Here is a 21775-nt window from a genome sequence, read left to right as displayed (position 1 = left end):
AAGCGGCTACCTTGCCTAGGTAGCCTCTTCCATGGCCAACATGTGGCTCTATCCCCTTCGCAGGATTTCCACAGCAAGAAGGGCAGAGCAAACATTTTGGACCGATGCCTGTGCTCTGCCCTTGGGCTGGTCGCATTGGGCACAAGGCAGAACAGGTCTGCTGATGTCCACTGCCCTGGGCAGGCTGGCCCTGCAGAGTGGCTGTATGGGGCCTGTCCTGCAGCCTCTGGTCTGATTTGCTTAAGGCCACAAAGACATAATACTGGCCCCCTGGCCTGTCCTAAAAAACTGTTGCTAGCAGGCAAGGAGACTGGGGCCAAGCAGATGGGCTCAATGCTGCAGCACCAATGAGGGGGCAGAAAGGCTCCCCCTTACCAAAGAAGATTGCTCAGAAGCAGCAGAAAACACACAGGGCCAAAAATCTCCCAATTTTTTCTTCCCTGGGGAGCTAACTGGTAGGCAGGTGGTCCTGAGGAGCTGCTGAACACAGCTGGAGCTCCTCCAGGCTGTGCGGCCTGGAGGAGGCAAGCGCTGCCCAGCCTGTCCCTGTTTGCTGGACCACTGTCTGTCCCCATTGGCACTGCCTTCCTTCAGGCCTGTCAGCGGGGCCACTAATGGGAATGCCCCCTCTCCTATGCTAACAAAAAATGACAAAATCCACCCTTTCCACCATTCATACGCCACTGAGGTGGTTATGGTTCCTCAGACTGCCAGAGCAACAGAGGGAGCCAGCTGGCATCGGCTGTATTCATCCTGGGTTGGGGAGGGGTTAGAAAACAGGTTAAGAAATCCTGTACCGTTTAGACCGTGGAGGACACTAGGGTATAGATACCGACTTCAAAGCAAGCATGCAATTCCCATTTATGCTACAAAGGGTTATGCACACACCAAGATGGCAGAAAACACTATGGCTTGTGTTTTGACTTTCTTCCAGGTCCATTTTTAGCAGATATGTCTACCACTATCAATTATCTGAAGTCCTGGGAGCATGCAGAAGTATCTGGGAACATCTGCCAGGACAAGTCCTGGAAGAACCAACAATCTGAAGGAGGGAATTAGAACAAAATGAATTTCTTTTTCTTTTCCATTCTCTTCTCTTTACACTCAGAAGACTGAAGTTTGTTCGATGCACTTCCTATAGATGTGTAAACCCTGACATGAAGAACTCATAACAGTATAACATGTCCAAATCCTCAAGACAACATGTAAGCACCAGCCCTCAGCCTTTCTCATGCTCAGGCTCCAAACAAATGCTTACTCTATTATCTTTTATATGGCCAAACTCCAAAACATGTACTGCATAGTTGCTCCTATGTGAGCAATCATTTGAACTCCTCGGGCAGTAAAACGTAAGTCAACTGGAGTAAGAATCTTAGACTCTTCTCATCTCTAGAAGCATCTATTCATGACTGGTCCTAAGGAACAGACTAACCTCGTAGCCAACAGAACAAAACCAGACACATCAGTTACTTTTCTTACTTTTTATATAAAATAGACATTTACATACGTTTTCTTTTGCAAAGACTTTGAGCATAACTCCTTTACATGAAATCTATCCATAAATCCCACAGTGAAAAAGCAAAGACTTTGAAAATTCCTTTACCACTGACATACATCCAGCTGCTGCTAAGTGTGAATTTATTTTTGAAAGATTTCAAATCCATGGGCTGTTTTCTTGTTTTTAAAAAGATGTGCACAACTGATTAAAAAAATTAGATACAGAAATAAGAACCATATGAACAACAGCCAATGCAAACAACTCCCATGTGACAGGAACACGCAGCATGACATCCACTTCAGGCAGAGATTTCTACAGTAATATAGTTGTAGAAGCCATAACTTTTACAGAGGATACCATTGGGGCTATTTCCCAGAAAAGAATTTTCAGCAAGTCAGTACAATCATGGCAATGAACTTTTGCACAAAGTTATCAAGATTATCTGACACAACTTTGCCACATTGAAACACTAGTGAATGCCAAGCACATTTTTCTTTTTTTTTTTTTTCTATTTTTTGCTGCTGGGTTTAAATGTACATGAAAGCAAAATGAGACATTTTAAAATTGGTGCGAGAGACTGAATGTTGGGGGGGAAAAAGCTTTAAGGGTTAGATTTTTCCAAAGATTGTACATAATTTCATATGTGAAAAATAGAAATTGAACACTTGGTCAATTTAATGCACATATAGTTTGAGGAGACTTAAGTACATGCCAATTGCTTCACTGAGTTGGAGGACAAGTGGGGAAAAAGATCATACAATTATATTCTCATAAATTGTGCTACTTAGTAATCTAATTAGTAATTAGATAATTTTCTTCTTTCATCAAATAGCGTACACCATATTTGGCCTGCTTTCCATACGTGTTGAGAAGCTTTTGCGAGTTTCAGATAGTTCCAGGTACATCCAGCCTCCCCTGCAAGTTAGGCTCTGTACTTTGGATCACTTAGCGTGCATACACACCCATGTGCACGCACACACATACACACACCCCCCTCCCCATCTTCATTCAGATCTTTGGAATAAAGACCATTTTCACTGCTGCATGTACTCACTGCTTGGTCATTTTTAGAAAATCTAGTGCAAACAATCTATGAGAGATATAAAATGTCTCCCCTTCCATCATTTACCTTGAGGGATGGAAAAGGAATGGAAGCAAAGAATGCTGGACTTTTTAAATAAGCAAGAAAATAAAACCAAATACATCAGCTGAAAATATTATTCATAGGGAAGGGAAAAAGCAACACAGTTATTTTGTTTTTCCTTTATGACTGAAATGCATAGTGATTACACAAGATTCCTGTCTAACCAGCCTTGAGTTAATTCTCCACTTTAATACTGGTGAGCATTCATACAAGCGCTGAGGTTTAGCCAATGCTGCTTGGACACAGAATGAACCCCACCACCACTATGTAGAGCGTCAGCCATTTATTAATTTGTAATCTCTGCTAACCAGGCATGAGCACCATGCCTTTGGCAGAAACCAATGTATTTAGAATTTGTTATTTGATGAACTGTGTAATGCAAAAGCAAGAGAACATTTCCTATGATTAATTAGGATAATATCCAGTTTATCACAAGGTAACTCACTCTATTTATCTTCACAATAGGCATTCTCTTTTGGTGGAGGTAACCCATTTCATATTATAGTCCGTTGTTCTTCACCTACAGTAAACCTTTCACAAGACTGATGTCCTGGACAAACACAGGATTTTAGCACAGAAGCCAATGAGACAGGGAGTGAGCTCAAATCTTCACAAGGGTTTAACTGCTTTGGTAGTTTGTGCCCTGAGTCATTCTCCAAATACTCCGCCAGTCTGCAGACTGCCATCCTGCATAGACGTGGGCTATAAAGTGCTGGTTTAGGAACGTGGGGTTCATTAATGACCTCTCCTCTCCCCACAACTACCACAAACTCAGCTCACAGATGTGGAGACTCAACCTTTCAGCATATAAACATAATGCAGTTGAGGATTAAACTATATGGATATGTTGCCTGTCTAATTCCGGGTGAACATAATGACATGCCTGCCAGCCACGCTGCCTCCCTCACTGGAAGGATGGTCTCCCTATATTATTCTGCAGGTAAGCTACCCTGGCAAAAAAGGTAATTCTTTTCCAGGAGCTCAGAGGGACACCCAAAAGCTATATTATACCTGTATACATGCATCAGTTTTAGGAGGTCAAGGTAGCTTTGACCCAATTCTAGGACAAGAATGAGATCAGGAAAGACAAACTCCGCTTTATGCCAAAATTGAAAACACAAAACCAACTCATCTCCCTCCCAAAGCTCTGCTATAAAAATATCCCTTCTCTTATATTTGAAAAAATATGTTTCATTGGCCACAATTTAAAGCCATACTAGTGTGTGGCTTGTAGAATACATAGTCTTTATTTAACGTGCCTTTTTGAGACTAAGTTTACAGCTCATACACCTTTTTAAATGAGCCATTGCCCTCCCCTTTGGCTAAGTGTTGGCATGCTCTCTGAATATGCTCCATATGTGGGGGACAATGACACTGTCAGGGTCTTCATCAAACGCAGCTCTGCCACCGCCAGACTCGCCATCACGCAGCAGTATCGTAGGCTGGGGTTAGCCTTGGTGGTGGTGCCAGGAAGATAGGCTTTCCTTGGCAAAAGGCAGCGAGCTCTATGTGAATACGATGCCCTTTCTACTGTCTACTATCATGGACAGACCCTGACGGGGAACCTGTGGTGCCCAGGTAGGAACCAGCTAACTTTTCCTGCAGTTCAGCACAGCCTGGACACCTTTAAATACATCCATTATGAACTGCATACAATCATGCAATGCCCACGGGGGAACTGGCAGCTCTCAGAGGCCGTTTAAACTTTGGTTTCCCCACGCTGCACCCCATGGGGCTTTGCTAGCGTGGCTACCAGCTCCAGGACTGTCGCCCCATCTCCTCCCAGCCACTTTGGTAATGCCCCGGTGGTGCAATGCCAGACACCTGAGGGCTACTCCATGGGAAGGACCCAGCAGAGCGCTTGCTCTAGGCCTCTGCATTTACACCCAGTCAATAGGTCTACAGCCATAAAAGCTGTGCGACAAAATGGTGCTGACCCAGCCCCAAGCCCTTGGCCCTGGAAAGAAAAATAGGCTGCTGGGGCCGGGGTGAGAGAGGAAGATTTGCTAGCTAAAAACTTGCACGGTCGCGGTCCCAGCTGCTCTCTCTCTTGAGACTAAGGAAGTTGATTTGAAGGGGGAAAGCCCACGAAAGTGTGTCTGCACCAGTCCTCCTCCTCTGACCATCCTCTCCCTCCCATTGACCTCATGAGCTGCCCTCCGGGCAGGGGCTGGTCTCCTGGGCCAAGCTGTTCCGACAAGGCCAGAACAGCCACCAGCACACAGCTGTCTCCCCCCACGGAGTGAACTTGGTGCTCGTGGAGAGGACACCTGGTCAGCACTGGCTAAGCCCAGGTGTTGCGAGGGCCACCGCCGCATGAGCCTTTCCCCAAGGATGTGTATCAAGGCAGCACAGTCCTAATCTGAACTCTGCCTAACTAAAAGTACCAAAGCTTAGGCTGCTCTTCTGCTGAGGCTAGGCACAATTAAGCTCAAATACAACAAGCTTTGTGGCAGTTTCCTTCTACAAGAGGAACAAGCCGATGACCTACCCAGCTGTCCATGCCAACAGGCAGTGGCACCTAGCACTACCCCACCAACCCTTCAGGCTTTCTGTGCTGAACTGATGCAAACTCTGTTTGCTATTATTGCAATGACAGTTTGGTCCAATGTGCTTTACAGCCATATGCTTAAAAATACCATCAGGGCAAATTACTCAAGCATGCCTCGGCGGTGCTGCATTTTCTAACTTCAGACAACACGAGTCACAATGCCCAGCCGTGAGGCCAGCTGTGAAGGACACTGCCCAATTCTTATAAAACAGAGAAAATATATTAATTATTTGATTATAAGTTAAATAAATAAAGCTCAAAAATAAAAGCCTCAATTCTGAAGAGAACTCATTTCCCCACTTCAGTATTTAAAAATATAGATTTAAGACTGATCAGCTTCTGCATCCCTTGGAGGAGGAGGTGAGAACACTTTGACAATGCGTTCTCTCAGTGTGATTTATTATGATTATCATCATAATAAACGGGCTTTGTCCCTGCACACCCATAAAAAGCCTCCTTAGTACCTTTCCAGCCTACCAAATCGTCTCTAATCTCTCTGTGGCTTTACTTCACCTCCTATGTTGATCAGATCAGTTGGTTTTGTCTGCTTGTTTGTTTGTTTGTTTATTTGTTTTCTACTGGGGACTGGACAAGAGGACAAGTAATTCTAGAGCTTCACATTGCTTTTGGATGCTTCCAGTTTTTTCAGAGTTATAATTATTGGAGGGAGAGGGCAAAGGGTAAAGCCATATGATATTTGACGATACTGATATCGTGAACCTGAATTATTACAAAATGACTATCTTATGAGTAAAACATTCAGCTGCGGTTTTCCCTCGAAGGATCATTTGTCCTAATTGTAGACCCATCCTCCTAGGGTGATATTCAGACACTATTTTCCCTTTCTTTAGGATCACTTTCAAGTCACATTTAGAGCTGTAAAAGCCACCATTTCCTCAGCATTAACCCCTTGAAACCCTTTTATATAACCATTATGTCCATCTTCCTTGCTTAGAAGGACCTGGCAGCACTTGCCATAAAGCCCATTAGTGGTACTTTATGCGGATTAAGTGAGTCCATGTTGAGTAACAAGAGGTGCTCCCTCACTCCCACGGCAACGGATGAGCGTCTCCACAGCTTCCCCAGCGATAACCAGGATATTGAAGCTACATGTTCCACCCACACTACTTGTGTGATTAAGGTGGGGTCAACCTAAATAGGAAACTTGATTACAGGAAGGTTTTCATTCGTTCTCCAGCACGTTCCTCATGAGCTGAGTGTCTTCTGTAACTTTGGTCAAACAAGCACGCACCCAAAATTTGCCTTCCATAATTCTGAGTCATATCAAAGTTCATTCGGTGTCACTTCTAGCAATAAGCTTCCACCATACTCTTTTCCAAGGGGCATGAGTTTCTTTCCACTGGTGACTGAATGCTATGTCTGGTCTTTCTCCTGGACTTCCTGTAACCTCTTCTCTAATCGATCCAATTTGGCCAGATTCTCCTTTAGCAATTTGCTGTTTGGAACAAGTTGTAAAGCTTTCTCATAGTAGCCACGGGCAGTGATGTAGTTCCCCTATGAAGAAAAAGAGTGATAGATGTCATTCACATTCCCTGACATAAAAAGGTTCATTGCTTGGGAACGGTGAACACCATAACACAAAGGAAAAAGCATTTATAGAACTCAAAATTATTTGTTAACAGAAGCACCACTTCTTTAGGAAATGGATCACCTACTGGTGTTAGCCTAAATTAGATCAAACACCCAAGGCAAGAAGTAGTTAACTTTACTCATAGATAGGATAGCTTGGTGAGATCACACACTGTGACTCAAGACCTAAATCACAGTGATATGCTAAAGTATTTCCATAATGTCATGTCAGTATTCCACATCAGACATCTTCATTAAATGAACTGGGTAAAGAGGAATCTTAAAAGTTAACTCATGGTGACATTTCTTTAAGGCAGGTCAACAATCCAAGCCAGAAAATTTTGGAGATGGACAGGCTGCTTGTCCTCTTAAAATGTAGATTTAAACTACAGGATACATATTCCCAAGCCACCTGGTAGGAAAATTCTGGCTGGAGCTGGAATAGACTTTCTTCCTCTTTGGACAAAATAGGCCACGGTCACCTACTGCCCACAAATATGTAGCTCTTGGCAGTCTAAGGTAAGTTTAGCTTTCTGTCCTGAGTAGTGGTCCCTGCAGTTGATAGCTTAAGGAAAAGCAAAATTTTCAAACCTTGATGTGTTCAATGCCTCCCATGTTCATCCAGGCTTGTGCTTGGTCTGGGTTGAGCTCCACAGCCCGTTTATAGCTCTAAATAAATATGGAACATTTTTAGGTTAGAAGTCTGAATCTTCAGTCAAAACCAGCTAAGAGAGGGGAAAGAGACTAAGATTCCCCTCCTCGAATCTACTTAAAATATAGTTTCAAATTCCTCTTATATACAATACGCATGCTGACTTTCAGTCTTTTTTAGGAGAGATGACAGATTATACTTTTCCCCCACTGAGTTCATCTCACAGGTTTTGCTATGCCCACAGCATCACATGAGGAACCACACCACACCTGCGACCCTCTCCCCACTGCCCTGCACCACAGAGGTGTCCTGCACGCAAGGTCATTCCCACCAGCAAGTGCCTGTCTCCCACAAACAGTGTGTGGGCTGAGATGCTCCTTATTTGCAAGGCACACATTAATAAACAAGGCAGAGGTTTAGGGGTAGAAACCGGTCCTCTAATGAGAAAAACAGTTGTAACTAACTCTGACAAAGACATCACTATTCCATAGCTTTAGCTGTACCACTGGTGAACCGATGAGCTCCCAAGGTCAATACCCATGGTGCATGCAGCATGGAGTATCAGCTGCAATGAGTTAACTCCATTCTTTAACCTATAAATCTACCTATTGGGCTTAGAGCAGTCATACCTCAAAAGCCTTATCAAGGAGATTCTGTTCTCTTAGCTGGTTTCCTTTAGTGAAAAAGAGCTCTGATATGACTTTTGGATCCTTTGGTTTTAGCTGAAGAGCTTTGTCTATAACTTCAAGTGCCTGTGAAAAAGCAAGAGGGCATTTTATTACTGTATTCTGCTCCTTCCACCTTCTCATGCTCACCCCACCACCGGAGTCTCCCAGCACAGGAGCCAAAGCAACAAGTCATCAACCCCTTCCCTCATTCGCCCTACGCTGTTATCACATTTGGAAATAAGAATTTTGGATGCTTTTGGCTGATGTGTGATGGCGCTGACAGTGGTAGGAGCAGTAAAGGCTCACAAGCCTTGAAAATCACGTTGCTTATCTTTAGTCCCATTACCGAGGTAAACAGAAGGGTTTAGTAAAAATAAACTAAGCCTAATGCATGTGTGCTAAGGCATGTGACATGACTCTGGAGAGGCAGAGCATAAAATTCAACGTGAGCTCTGTGTGTGAGCCCCTGGGACACCAGCACACGGAGATCTCTGTACCTTAGCATAGTGCTCCTGCTTGCTGTAGATTGCTGATAGAAGGCGGTAGCACTCCAGACACTCTGCATCTTCGTAGAGAATATGGTTTGTCATCTTTTCAGCTTCCTTTGTCCGCCCCATCATTGCTAAAACCTGGGCCTAGGGATCCACATTATGAACGGTTATGATTTTTAAAGACTCAGCCCTCTTTAATATACAAGCTTCTACCCAGTGAACGGTCCTGGCCTCTTGCTTTGTGGCAAGGCAGGGGTGGCAGTGCTAAGAGGCAACTGTTCATCAAGGAAAGCCTGAAAGCCTAGTGAGCAAGGAGCAGGTCAGATTTTATCTGTGACGGGTCCTGCTCAACTGGAAAGGTGGTGGCTGAGACACAGGGTCTGAGGTCGGGACGGTGTGAGGAGCAAAGAAGAAGAGAGATTTGCTTGATGGTCAGCCTGGATATATAGCCAAGCTCTGTCTGGTCTCTCTGCGGGGCTTCAGCCTTGGATAATTTTCACACTAACATGGACATCCCTTTCCATAGTGATAGTGTGTCATGGCTCTGTCCTGACCATGCTGGTCCTACACTCACCAGCGCCAGTCGGATTTCTTTATTGGAAGGCTGCAGTGACACGGCTTCTCTGTAAACCTGCAAAGCTTCTTCATACCTCCCAGTGTTGTAATATAGAGCCCCAAGTGGGGAGAGGATTTCAGCTTTCCGGGATACCTTCAGTGCCCTGAATGTTGGGAAAAAGAGATGTTTCCAGGTAATTTGGGGATCAAAGCGAAAGAGCAGGCTGTGATTTGCCCTGGGACAGAGTAGCAAAGCTACTCTGCATGGCATGGTCCCACCCCAGGAAGCACAATCTGAAGTCCTTGCAAAGCGATGAGGGCAACCTGAGGAGGAGAGAGGATCACCTCCAAAGTATGTGCGTGCAAACAAGCAACAGGGGTGGAGAAGGCTGACAGTGGCACAGCCAGGGGAGTGCAAGCACAAATCAGGATGCCAAAAAAGGAGGAAAAAGAATAGTCCAGCCTGTTTTATACCGGCAGGCAAAGTCTGCTTACTAGCACGTGGCTGGGAAGGGCCTGAATTCCCCGGCCGAAAGCAGCAGTGTGCATCATGGTAGCTTGGGAACAGTCCAGAGAAGTCAACACTGAGTCAGTGCTTACCCACGAAGCACTCCCATTAAATAGTCTAGTAAGCAAAGGCACACCTGATTTCAAATGGATGGAGAAGGGGAGAAAAAAAATGCAAACGCTACACTGACAGATTGAAATGACACCGAACTCTTTAACGAGGCCCTTTAGCAAGGAGACACTGTACCGGGGGGTAGGGGTAACATCTGTCTCTCAGCTCAAATTCTTACCTTTTGTACCATGCTTCAGCCTCTTTGTTCTGACCCAAAGAGCGGTAAAGCCTGCCCAGGTTCACCATGGCAACATGGTGAGTTGGGCTCAGACGGATGGCCTGTCTGTAGTGCGACACAGCCCTCTCCGGAGCCCCTGGACAGGAAAACAGCTGTTAAGCTGATGCCTCAAGAAAATCATCTAGCAACTTGAGCATGCAGTAATGCTTCGGGTTTTCTTTCAGCTATTGCTGTATGCTTGGGAACCATTCTGACAGGAAATCCTGCCTCAGTCTTTCTAGAGATTAAGCATAAGCAAAAGCCACTGTTCAAATAACGATTTAGGGGCCGATATTCAAAGACAATCCTGAGAAATAGATTTACTTCACGTAGGTCTTTGCACTTCATGGACAGAGTCACCAGAAGATGGCGCCAGACCAAAAGCGTTCCTCCTACCACACCCCACAGGGAGGGTACCCCCGTGTAAGGACAGAGCCTACTCCAGAATCTCCCAGGAACACACCCTGCAGGGAACAGCTGCCCAGCTGGTTGCAGGGTACGATGGGGTGAGTATCTCGCAGTCTGCCCTGCTGCTGCTGTACAGTAAACCATTTGCCAAGTCATCAAGTCATTGATCCCACCTCCCAGGAGAGTACCCTTCTACCTGGGTGCAAGGGGGTCTCTCCCACACTGGCCTACCTCCCGTTTGGGAGTGCATAAGGGACACAAGAGAACAAGCTGCCAGGTACGCCCTATAACCCGATCAGAGCTGCAAACAGTTTCAGCTGTATCAAAACAGAAAATATTCTCTATACCTCTTTTGCGTTTGGCTTTACTCAACCTCTGCGCATGGCTCAAAAAGAATGGGAGTAGGTGCCAGTAGCCAGCTAATTCCCGCCTTGGTGCAATAAATCCAGGACAGCAGGTGCCCAGGATGCCTATTTTGGAGCATACAGGCACCATCTCCATGTTTCAGAGGAGCCATTGGGTGGCACTGCTCCACTGTAAGAAAACATCTACCTGTGCAAGGTTCTACAACCCATGACATCACCAAACACCACAACAAAATACGGCACTGCAAATGACCTCGAAAGCCTGCAATAACAGTGGCTCATATTTTTAGGAAATGCCAGCGTTCAATTTGAATTGAAGAAAGGTGCCAGACCATTATGCCAGAGGCCTTCAGTTCTACTTTTAAAAGTATATTTTTATTTATCTAAATAACGGCTTTCCTCCTGAAAGACCTTGCAGTGCTTTCTTCAGGCACAGCCTGCATACTAACTACAAAATACATTAATGGGGCACAGTTAAAAGTCCCGACATTTCAGCAATGTGAACATCCCATTTTTAGCCACAATGATCATTTAACTAGTCTGCATACTTTAGACCAGATATTTCTGGTGAAAACTGACACTCACAGAGCTTTGTCCACCAGCAAAGCCTTACAGTATTGGTATTTTTTAAGTCAAATCAATTTACAGTGTATTTAATTCCATTTCTACCTGGAATAAAGAACTTGAAAAAGGCCCGCACTTGCTGGAGCATTGAACATATGTTGCTGAATTTCTATTTTTGTAGCATTTCAGATTTAGTTTGATTTTTCTTGAGATTATCTATGCAACATAACAGTAATATTAACATTTCTCAGTCTTTCCTTTAAAGGAGAGAAGAGAGTAGTCTGTTGGGAGACTCAGAAGCACTTACGATTCATCAAAGGCCAACAACAGGTCATCCAGGGTAGAATTTTTTTAAATATCCAGCAGCAGCCCCATTCTGCTCCTGCTGCTGAGCAGACAGATGTTTTTGAAAATCACATCTACAAAACATGCTGGGAAGCAGCTGGGCATACACCTAAGTCCTTAAGGTCAGCCAATGCCTACGCTGTTAAATGCATGCGGGTAACGTATGTCATTAAGGGAGGCACACTGAGTGTCTACTTGCACTGCAGAGTTAGCTAGAGGTACGGCTCCCCAGAGCTGATGTCAGCTTGAGGCTTGCTGCACAAAATCCTGCAACTGAACTGGAGTAGTGCTTCACGGTGATTCCCTCTAGCCCCACCACTGAAGCCCAGGACTCCCAGGCAAGCTACTTCCTTCACACTTCATCTTGTCTTCAGAAGGATTATTTACAGATCATGCCTAAAGTATCAAAATTCAGGGTTTTTTAATTGCTTGTATGTAGGGAAATGTAGAAATAAAATGGAAAAAAACAGTTTTTACTTTGGCAGAATATACAAGTGCAAAAGGAAGGTGGAATACACTTTATTGGAATAAATAATTTTGGCAGGAATAGAGAGAGCATTTTAGCTGAGTTGGGAAGCAGAGAGGAGCATAATGTCAGAGTGGAATTACTGACAAATTTTTATTATTTTAAACGTTTGAATTTTGGCAGGACAAAAACTTAGAATCTCTGCCTCTGTCATTAATGCCATGTTTCCTATTTTGATCACAAACACTCATACTCATTTATTTCACACTGATATCAAAGAAGCATGATAGCTGAGCATCAACTCGAAGGTAGGACTGCTGCCTACAGAAGGATGGACACTGCTCTTTGCCACTGGCCTTCCTTCCCTAGCATTACCAGAGCCTGACATGGTATGAAAGGGGCAGAATTGGTAGCAACTGCACTCATTAAGCCTGCAATACGTCATTAGTGACTTTCAGCTCTGTTCCGGAGGGACGTGGGTAAAGGAGCAGTTTCTACTAGTTTCTCAGTTCAGACTTGGACTTGCTTATAAAGCTGTCAACAAAAGGTGGCAATTACAGTGGTGGGCTTTTTTATTATGTGAATGCCAGGAAGTGCCTGAGTCCTTGGAAGTTGGATGGGAATCAATAGCCCAGAAGAGAAAGGCTTTGTATTTCACTATGGAGTTCCTGAGAAATCAATTCATCCCATAGGATCTTACGTTTTGTTTTCATGGATGATCTTGGCTTAAAAGCCATGTTTGTTTTACAGCAGTGACACTTAGCCTTCATAGGCAAAGAGCTGCTTTGTCACCAAGTAGAGCAGCAAGCGCCCCAAAGACCATAATGATCCATTTGCGTGTCTGGGATTTTGTTTTATGTGGCCGTGCTTTCCTGGAGAAATGGCAGCGTTGTCGGGATGCTGCCTAGCTCAAATTAAAGAAGGCAACTGCCTGTGTTAATAGGGTGAGAAATACTGTAGGAAACACAGGCTGGATGACACTGCCATACAGTCACTGCTTTGACTGCACATTTCAGTATACTGTGCCATCTCAGCAGAGCAGAGATATTTATTTCTAAGCTATGGTAGAAGCATATCCACTGCTCTGGAATTTCTTGACGATCTTTTAAAAATGTACTATTAAATAAAACACATCAAAGCAAATAAGTCAGAGAGAGAAAATCCCTTGCTCCATCTCACTTACCAGTATCAACTAAGAAAACACCGTAGTTGTTATGCAGATCGGAGCTCTCTGGACAATTCTCTATGCCGGCCTTATAAACCTCCTCTGCTTCTTTAAGTCGTTCCTTAAAACAGAAGGAGATATCTTAGCTGTGGCAGAAACAGTGTCAGCATCATCAGCCGCATACCTGCACTTCATGAAAATACCCACTTACGGTACTATACTGCAGGGGCCACCTTCCTCCCTCACTGCATGGGGAGTTCAGGGCATTGGCCCACCCCACCGAGCCGCAGGGACTAGCCAAGGTGTTGAAGTTGGGGGTCCCAGGCTGCCCTATAGCTCTCGGGGGAGAGAGGTAATTCCTGAGGGCAGTCTGGACACTGCCTGGGTTGAATCACTGCAAATCCTCTTCTCTCCCCAGCACCAGACTGGGTGCTTACAGCTCCTCGGGTGAACCTGGCAGTAGCCACTGCCTTGAGGAGGCCAAAATTGCACACCACGTCCTGGATGCAATTAAAAGATCAGAATCTGCTCTCTGGTACCTCACACCAGACAATTTTTCCCCATACATTTGCAGTTGGAGCTATCTGTAAAACAATAATAGCAGATGGAAAAGGTTGCTTTTTAAGAGCTTCAGTGGCTTGTGCGTAATGTCAGAGAGGCTCAGCCAGGCACACACCCAGCCAGAAAATGCACAGTGACAGGGTTAAGAAATATCTGTTATTTGGGGGATGATATATTTTCATTTATTTGTTTAATGAGCATCTTGCTGGCTAGCTTTTCCCTTCAGGAGCTCTGCTTTTGGTTCCCTAAGCAGCAGGAAAAACATGACGAACAAAAGCTTGGAGTGCGTGACAGCTGGGGGATGGAGAGAGCTAGTGCAGGGGAGTGGGGGAAGAAGGAGGAAGACTGGGGGCAAAGAGGGAGAGGGGCAAATAAGACAGATTCAGATTAAAAGCAGCTTTTGTCAATGTGTGAGATGTAGATCACTGGGATCTACAGTTGGCCTGATTTTCAGATGTGAAAGACTATGAGCCTTTTCATTTTGCACAGATTTCAATGAGGTTTGATGGCGCCGAGTGTTTCTGGAAAATATAGATCTTCTGGGGGGACCATCTTGCCCAAATAAGCATCCTATGGACTGTGCTCGGTCTAGTCTGTGCTACGTGCATGGGCATCCAGGTCCCGAAATGAAAATAAGGTGTCTAGTTCAGATCAAGCAGCAACCAAATAAGGTTTTCATTTCCCTCTAGCCAGACAGTACGTGCCAGCTGCCTGCATGCTCACTAACACCACAGTTATTGCATTTTTTTTTCCCCTCAATCTCAGAGCTTTGCTATTGCGGTGTTATTTATGGGGGGAAGGCTTTTTACAGTGGAAGCAAGGAGGGTGCAGAGGGTTAAACCTCCAGCAGCAAGGCTCTTTTCTCGATTGGTCCACCCAGGTTGGCTGGAAGATCCTCATGAGGACAACCCCCACAGCTTCTTCCTGAAGCCCCAGGCAAAACGCCCGCTGAGGTGGGCTTGGAGACACCCAGAGAAATCTCGCAGTTGGGAGCTGAAACCATACTGAAACGAGAGATAGGTCCACTAACGTACCACCCTACCAGGGCTCCCAGTGACCTGCTGCACCTTGCCACTGGCACCTGCCAAGGAGGTGGGCTTTGTGGGGACAGTGTCCTCTCAGACGTCCCCACACACCAAAGTGAGACAAAGACCACTTCTAGCAGTCAAGGCAGTCCCCGAAAAAATATTTTTCTCAGACGACTTTGTTAATTCTCTGTGGGAAACGGACCTGCTTCTGCTGTTTATCCCAGCTCTGAATTCTCCTCTCCTCAAAACCTGCAAATCTCAGAGCATACTGGGCTCTCTCTGGATTTAAAGATTGTACCTGACAGTGGCATGTGGTCTGTAGTTGTTTAAACGCGTGGACTCCTTTCCCACCTCCTATTTCAGAACTTGAAAGCTGGAATTAATAGCATTTGAAGACTATGACTTGATAAAAGCAAATGGTTTGTCACAGTTAAATGCTTTCACATGTACATGATAAAGGTCAGCCAGCAGAAAAGATAGTGTGTGATAAAACACAGAAACATATTTTAAAGAAGTGCCTAAGTTTGGACATTTTGGATAAATTTATATGGATTTAACATCATGAGTCTGTGGGGTCAGGAAAGTGTAGCAGTCATCAGAAGTGACTAAAATGATGAGCAGCTTTCTCACAAAATATCTATGTCAGAGAGACATTAACAGGTATATTTTCAGAGATTTCTGTATTGACTTCTTTTCCTCTAATTTTAATTTTCAGCAGCGGTATGTGGCTTTGCATGCATATATGCAAGTTTTCTGCATTTAATTTACTGATCCTAAATCCTATCTTCAAAACAAGGAAGTGCTCTGTTACACTAGATTAGCAGTGTCCCAACTCAAAGTATTTACACTCACTGGCACTTAGCATTATGTGCACTTTTATCATTGTTGCACTGCATGTGCATTCGTAAAACTCTTTTTTTTTTTGGCATCTAACATCCTAGCCTCGCATGCAGAAGGCTCAATGCAGAGTCTGGAACGATTTCTCTAACCAAGTATTTCTATTAAGTCCAGCCAGAAGTTAAGAAGGGTGTGCCAGAGCCTTCTCCCTTGCAGCCTATCCCTTGGCCCTTAGGAGAAATGCAATAAGATAACCAAGGCTTGATTCTCATTAACACTTAACAATTCCACTCCCAGACCTTTATAAAACATTCATCAAGCTCACAAAACTCAGAAGGCTGCCTTGAAAAATGTATGAGATTTCTATGATTTTAAGAAAATTATGCATTTGAGGATCTCTCAGTTGAAATCCCGGGTTTTGAAGTCTAGGGCTCTTTTGGGGCTGTTTTTCAGTCTCCGTATGTCTGAGTCACATCTGTAGGGCTTCCTCTGCAGCTAGGTTAAAGAGTTTCTTTTTCTTAGGGTATGCTAATATTCTTACCAAAAACAAAAAGCAAAAAAAACCCCAACACTTGATTCCGGAAGCTAGAGCTTGAAAAAGCCATCAGGTAGCTTGAGCTGGCTGATGAAACCTCAAAAGCAGGCAAGAAGGTGTACTCAAGAGGGCCTGAGTAAAGCCAAGGGAACCAGTGTTGTTACAGCAGCGTGAAACTGGCAAACAAAAATGTTTGATTTCTGATATTAGCAGCACTGAAACGGCAACAGACTGTCATGGACTACAACACCACACTGTGACTCAGTTATGAGATCAAGTAGAGAAAGCTGTAAGAAGGACAAGCACTTACAAAAGGCACAGAAAAGGCAAACTGTTTTATACAATGTGTTCTTTCTTTTTTTCCCCGAGTCTGTTCTTGTTTCAGAATCAACTACCAAAGAGAGAAAAGGGCAATTACACTGAGTTACAGCCTAACTCCCTGGAGCATGAGGCATTCCTCCTAAGAGCATTTTTCACCGCCACAGAAGGAAAGGAACCGTAAGCCCGATTTCAGACTCACAGCCTTTAAATTACGGGGGAACACACCGTGCAGGACCAACCAAGGCAATCAGGACACTATTTCAGCATGTCACTTCCACCTGCTTCCTCCCTTCTTAGCCTTAGCACACAGCTAGAGGAACAGGAGTTTGTCACAAGCATGGTCCCTTCATGAGAGTTATTTAAATATGCAACTTGTAGCACGTCAGCCCCCTTTCTCTCATGTCCCCGAAAGAGGGAATTCATATTCCCTTCCTCAAAGCTATGCAGTGAGTCTGTGAATGCAGCCCACTGGGATAACTTTGTGCATGCTGCCTGGCATCAAGTGATAGCTGAAGAGGTGTGAGAAGAACTCTGGGCTACAAGCAGAAAGAAAAACAGCTTTGTAACTTTTAGCCCTTTCGGAAACTATTGCTCAGGCAAGGAGGGAAACCTCAAACGGAAAAACAGGATCCCGTTTCTCTCTTCTGGCACATATATCACCCTTTGGGCTGGAGCTGCCAAAATCTCTGCCCGTACCCCTCCAGGAACTGCACAGCGACAGGGAGTGATTCCCTCAGCCACAGCGAGCAGCGTGTACTGCCGGATGGCTCTGACTGCGGTCACTAGGATGGCTGGGCAAGGACACAATCAACGTAGTCATCTGCTATGGCTGAACTTGAGAAGGTGTTAAAAGCCTGCAGGAAATCGTTATTTTCTGAGGAAACTGTACGAACTATCTTTTTTTCCCTTCCACTTACTCAAGCCACAAGAGGATGAACAAACTATACGTAAGAGTAGGTGAATTACTGCTGGACTTACTGACGACATTTGCTTTGGGCAGACGGCCTTGGGACTCTATAATGTTTTTATTGCTCTGTTGACCTTATGACCAATGGTTCTAATTAATTAATTCAATTAGTATTAAAACCAGGTATTACTGTGCAGAACTCATTTCCTATACTTGCAGGAGACTTCATTAAAGGGCTGATTCAAATCACAGACCCCATTCAACGAGGTTCTTTCAATTCATACACTATATTTCCAGGTCTCTGCAGCTGTATATCTGATAATATTTGAAAGTCACTTAAAAGGGAGAAGAAAATAGCACGACATCTTTCAGTATTCCATATTTATCAAAGGTGGATTTTGTGGAGTGCCTGTATCATTAAAGAAGCCAGAATAAGACCCTTGCTTATAATTTTGCCAAAAATTATCCATCTCCTTTTTTGGAGAGAAGGTTCCAGCCAATTCTGTTAACGAGACTAGTGGAAAATAATGAAAGATGATATTCCCTGAGGCCCAGAGCAAGATGCAGCTGAAGTCCGTGGGAGCAATGCCGGAAGCACAGCCCCCTTCGGCCGCTGCTGCATGCTTGAGGAAAACCAAGCCCTAGCGGTCTCCACGTGCGCACCCACACTCCACGGCTTCTTTTGAACTCAAGCATTTGGTGCCTCCATTTCCCTTTTCTTCAATGGGGACAGCAATAGTTCACCTCACAGGGATCCTGAAGAAATAAATTACATAATGTACAGAGAGTATTAAGAGACTGGAATAATAAGCATGGTGAAAAAGCCCTAGAGGAAATGAGTAATCCTGCTTCCAGAGTACAGTCTGGACGGTGCGCAGTAAATAAGGCCTGGGGCCACATATTGAACAATGAAGTTAAATAAAATATCGAACAGCTGCTCATTAAGAGCAACATAAAGCAAGTGAACCTTCCCACTCCCAGTACGTGAGCATCTACCAGCATAGTTAGCGTAATTGTATCCTAATGCATATATGCAAAGGGCTGAATCCAGGCTGCAGAGGCAACCTTATTTCTGACATTTCCTAACTTTGGAGTGTTTTATTATAAAATCTAAATGTTATTTGTGCGTTTGTGGGGGGGGGGGGAAGGGCTCATCTATTCTGCTGTCAAAATACTCTAGGCGCGCTATAATAATGGATCAAGCCTTTGCTAAAGACATGGCGAGCTGCAAAAAAGATATTTACTCACAATTTTAATAGCAATTTAATTCAAAGCCACATCAGGTGGGTGTCATTACTCACCGAGAATGAGTTACTTCCTATACTGGAAAAGTCAGCTCTAAAGCAGCCCAAAAAATCTCTCCAGACAGCCACAGAATCAGTGCACGTGTGCGAGGTGAGAGCGTTTCTCAGGCATTCGGCTGAGAATCGCAACTGCAACGTGATGGCATCACGTGCAGAAGGAACGTGAGCTTTGGACAATATCAGTTACCTGTTCAGCTAACAGGGAAGCCAGGCTTGAGTAAGCGTCTGCGAACTCTGGGCCGTATTTAATGGAATCCCTCAGCAGGATTATAGCCTCCTCCTTCTTCCCTCGGGACCTGCATGACAGAAAATATAGGAAATAATGAAATTCAAAAAAAAAGAAAAGAAAAGAAAAGAAAAGTTCCTTTAATAGATGTTTAGGTCACCCATTGATTAACCACTTTAAAGAGACGTTAAAAATCCCTGTCTTGTTCTTTTCAGCAAAGACTAAATAATTAACTCGCGCCTGCTCTCCGTAGCGTGCGTAACCAGCATCCCCTGAGCCCGACCAAATCCCTTGGCCTTTCTCTGTGCATGAGGGACTGCGGGGAGGGGGCTGTGGCCACTGGATACATGCGGACATGGGATACATGCTAAATTTTATATGCTGGCACATGCACTTTCCACGTATCGGTTTTTAAAGTCCCTGGAGCAGCCCACAGGCTCCCTGCAGTGATTCCCCGTTTTTGATTTGAATGGCAGCCGTGAGGGGAAGAGAAAGGAGCTGAGAGGCTGAGCTGTCTGGTGACTGTCGCCCTGGGCATTATCCAATAATCCCAACAAAGGCAAAACACCCCGAGAAATAGTGTATTCCCCAAAACCTCACACTGAGGAGCAAAAAATATTTTATCTTGCCTGTCAGACAATCAGTGTTAGGTCTTTGTCTGCTGAGTCACAACCGTGATATTCTATAAAATTCTCCAGTCCTGTAGTCCTACTCTCAGTATTTCTCTGTATGGCAAATATATCAAATTCTGCCTCATCCATCCAATCAGGAGTTAAAGGTGTGTGAAGGGCAAGTTAGCAAAAGGGTCCCCAAGTATAAAGTACATTTTCTAAAAACTCTGCAGAGTCCTTGCATATTCCTAGACAAAAATGCTGTTATATATCAAGACTTACGTCTTAGTTAAACTACTACTTTTAAATCAAAAGTATTAGTAAGTTAAATCTGTCTGAGATCTCTGTCTGGGATCCCGAGCAGCTCACATTAATATTAGTCTGTGCTTCAGATCGTAATGATTATGAACAGAGATATCTGAGGGATGGCTACATTGATGAGCTACAATTTGTCCAGTATTACCCTGCTTTTATCGCCTTGGAAAAAGGAGAAGGTTTCCCGAGCTAATATCTAAGGATGTTTATTTGAGCTACAATTTCTCCAGTACTGCTCTTTCCTTGGAAAAAGAAGTTTCCTGAACAAATATCTAAGGATGCTTATTTGGATGAGAATAACATTTTCCTTGTGTTGAGTGTACAAAGCATGCAAGTAGCACAGCTTACAAAAAGCAACAAAGGACTCTGGCGCACAGAAAATACGTGAGCACCTTGCCGCTTTGGCTGGCCTTGGATTTCATCTGAGCAACATGATCAGGTAACCAGATCTTGTTTATAAGGTGCAAATTTCAGCTGATAATATACGTGGCTTTGCAGATTTTTTTCTCTTTCTAGTTATACAACTGGAAGGATATTTTGCCTGTGCATTAAGCTAAGTAAAACCAGTTGTGCAAGTCTTTTTCTTCTTCAGTGGTGCTCCGTATAAATTACCCGAGTGAAGCAAAAACAAACAAAGAGCGACTTTTCCTCACGCTAATTAAAGACTAGCTAGCTTGTCAATTTATAAAACTTTTGGATTCCTTGGCTGGAGTTTCATGACACATTTTTATAAATCAAAAACAGATGACCGCTTTATAAAGGTATTGATGTTTGGCAAAAATGTAGGAAATGCCAGCTACAAAAATAAAAGGATTAAGTGATCCACTCAGCAGCACTAAAAGTTCCCATTAACCACAAGTATGCACTCTGAACACAGGGCAGCCCTCTTAATTGCTCTTTTTTTTCTAAATGGCCTTTTTTTTGTTTGATCCAAGAACAATGTTTGTCTCCTGAAAGTGGGGGTAGAGAGGGAAAGATTATGGCATCTTTTTATATGACAGACTGAATTATATTAAAAAAAGCAGATCCAACAATTTCTAAGACGGCTTAGGCCTGCAAGATACCAAGTGCTCTGGCCGAGCACTTAAACACATACTTAAATTTTATGCATGCAAGTTGAAAATTAATTACTGGTTGAAGTGCTTTCCTGGAGCAAGGCCAGCATATGCAGCACTTTGCAGGATCGAGGCCATAGCTCTTATAACTCTGATGTAATCTGGGAGAACACAGAGCACTGGGAGAACAGTCCGATACGCTACTTTACCATGAATTGGGTATCTGCAGCAGGAAAAGCTGGGTAAAATTTACCTTCACTATGACAGAGAGAGGAACAAATTCACCTGACAGAAGGGGTCTATGATCACTTAATCCAATTTTTCCCCAAATTTCCTTGCCTTGCAACGTCCTCTCCTGATTCCCTCTGCTACTTGTGCCCCCAGCCTCCCCCCTGCAGTTAGCATGTTCAAGCAGTGTGCAAGGAATGCCTCTTTCCACCAGGAGCATCTCTTCCATAATTTTGCAAGTGACCCACAGATTGAGAAACATCAGCTTCAGCCATCAGCTAGAGGTCTGGTGATACACAGGGGCTGTGTGTGGGCTGTTAGCACTGGAGCAAATTTCATTCACAACAGATTGAAAGAGTAGCCTAGGAATTAGTGTTCTAGTGCACTTTTTAAGTTTTAAAATGATTTGTCTTACTTTGTGAAGTTTGTTCTTACTGCAGTAAAGCCAGAAACACAGAACTCAGTAAAGGCTCCACAACTTTTCTGAGCATCTGATTTTGGTTTTCTATCATCCAGCCGTGCCTATGTAAAAGTAAACTTCTAAGACTG

General features: G+C 44.1%; 1 protein-coding gene across 2 annotated transcripts in view; it reads right to left on the bottom strand.

Moving 5' to 3' along the window:
- Positions 1–1466: 1466 nt before the first annotated feature.
- Positions 1467–21775, bottom strand: part of TMTC1 (transmembrane O-mannosyltransferase targeting cadherins 1) — a 151033-nt gene continuing 130724 nt past the window's right edge. For both annotated transcript variants that reach the window (XM_068946578.1, XM_068946587.1), the window contains 8 exons: positions 18979–19087; positions 13317–13419; positions 9947–10082; positions 9169–9313; positions 8601–8738; positions 8065–8187; positions 7375–7452; positions 1467–6708 (listed from right to left, as the gene is read on the bottom strand). In XM_068946578.1, the coding sequence (XP_068802679.1) occupies positions 6568–6708; positions 7375–7452; positions 8065–8187; positions 8601–8738; positions 9169–9313; positions 9947–10082; positions 13317–13419; positions 18979–19087 (973 nt within the window). In that variant the 3' untranslated portion in view covers positions 1467–6567. The remainder of the gene's footprint in view (positions 6709–7374; positions 7453–8064; positions 8188–8600; positions 8739–9168; positions 9314–9946; positions 10083–13316; positions 13420–18978; positions 19088–21775) is intronic.

The sequence above is a fragment of the Struthio camelus genome, chromosome 1, assembly GCF_040807025.1.
Source record: "Struthio camelus isolate bStrCam1 chromosome 1, bStrCam1.hap1, whole genome shotgun sequence".
NCBI classification, from domain to species: Eukaryota; Metazoa; Chordata; class Aves; order Struthioniformes; family Struthionidae; genus Struthio; species Struthio camelus.
This window is presented reverse-complemented; position numbering and strand designations above follow the sequence as displayed.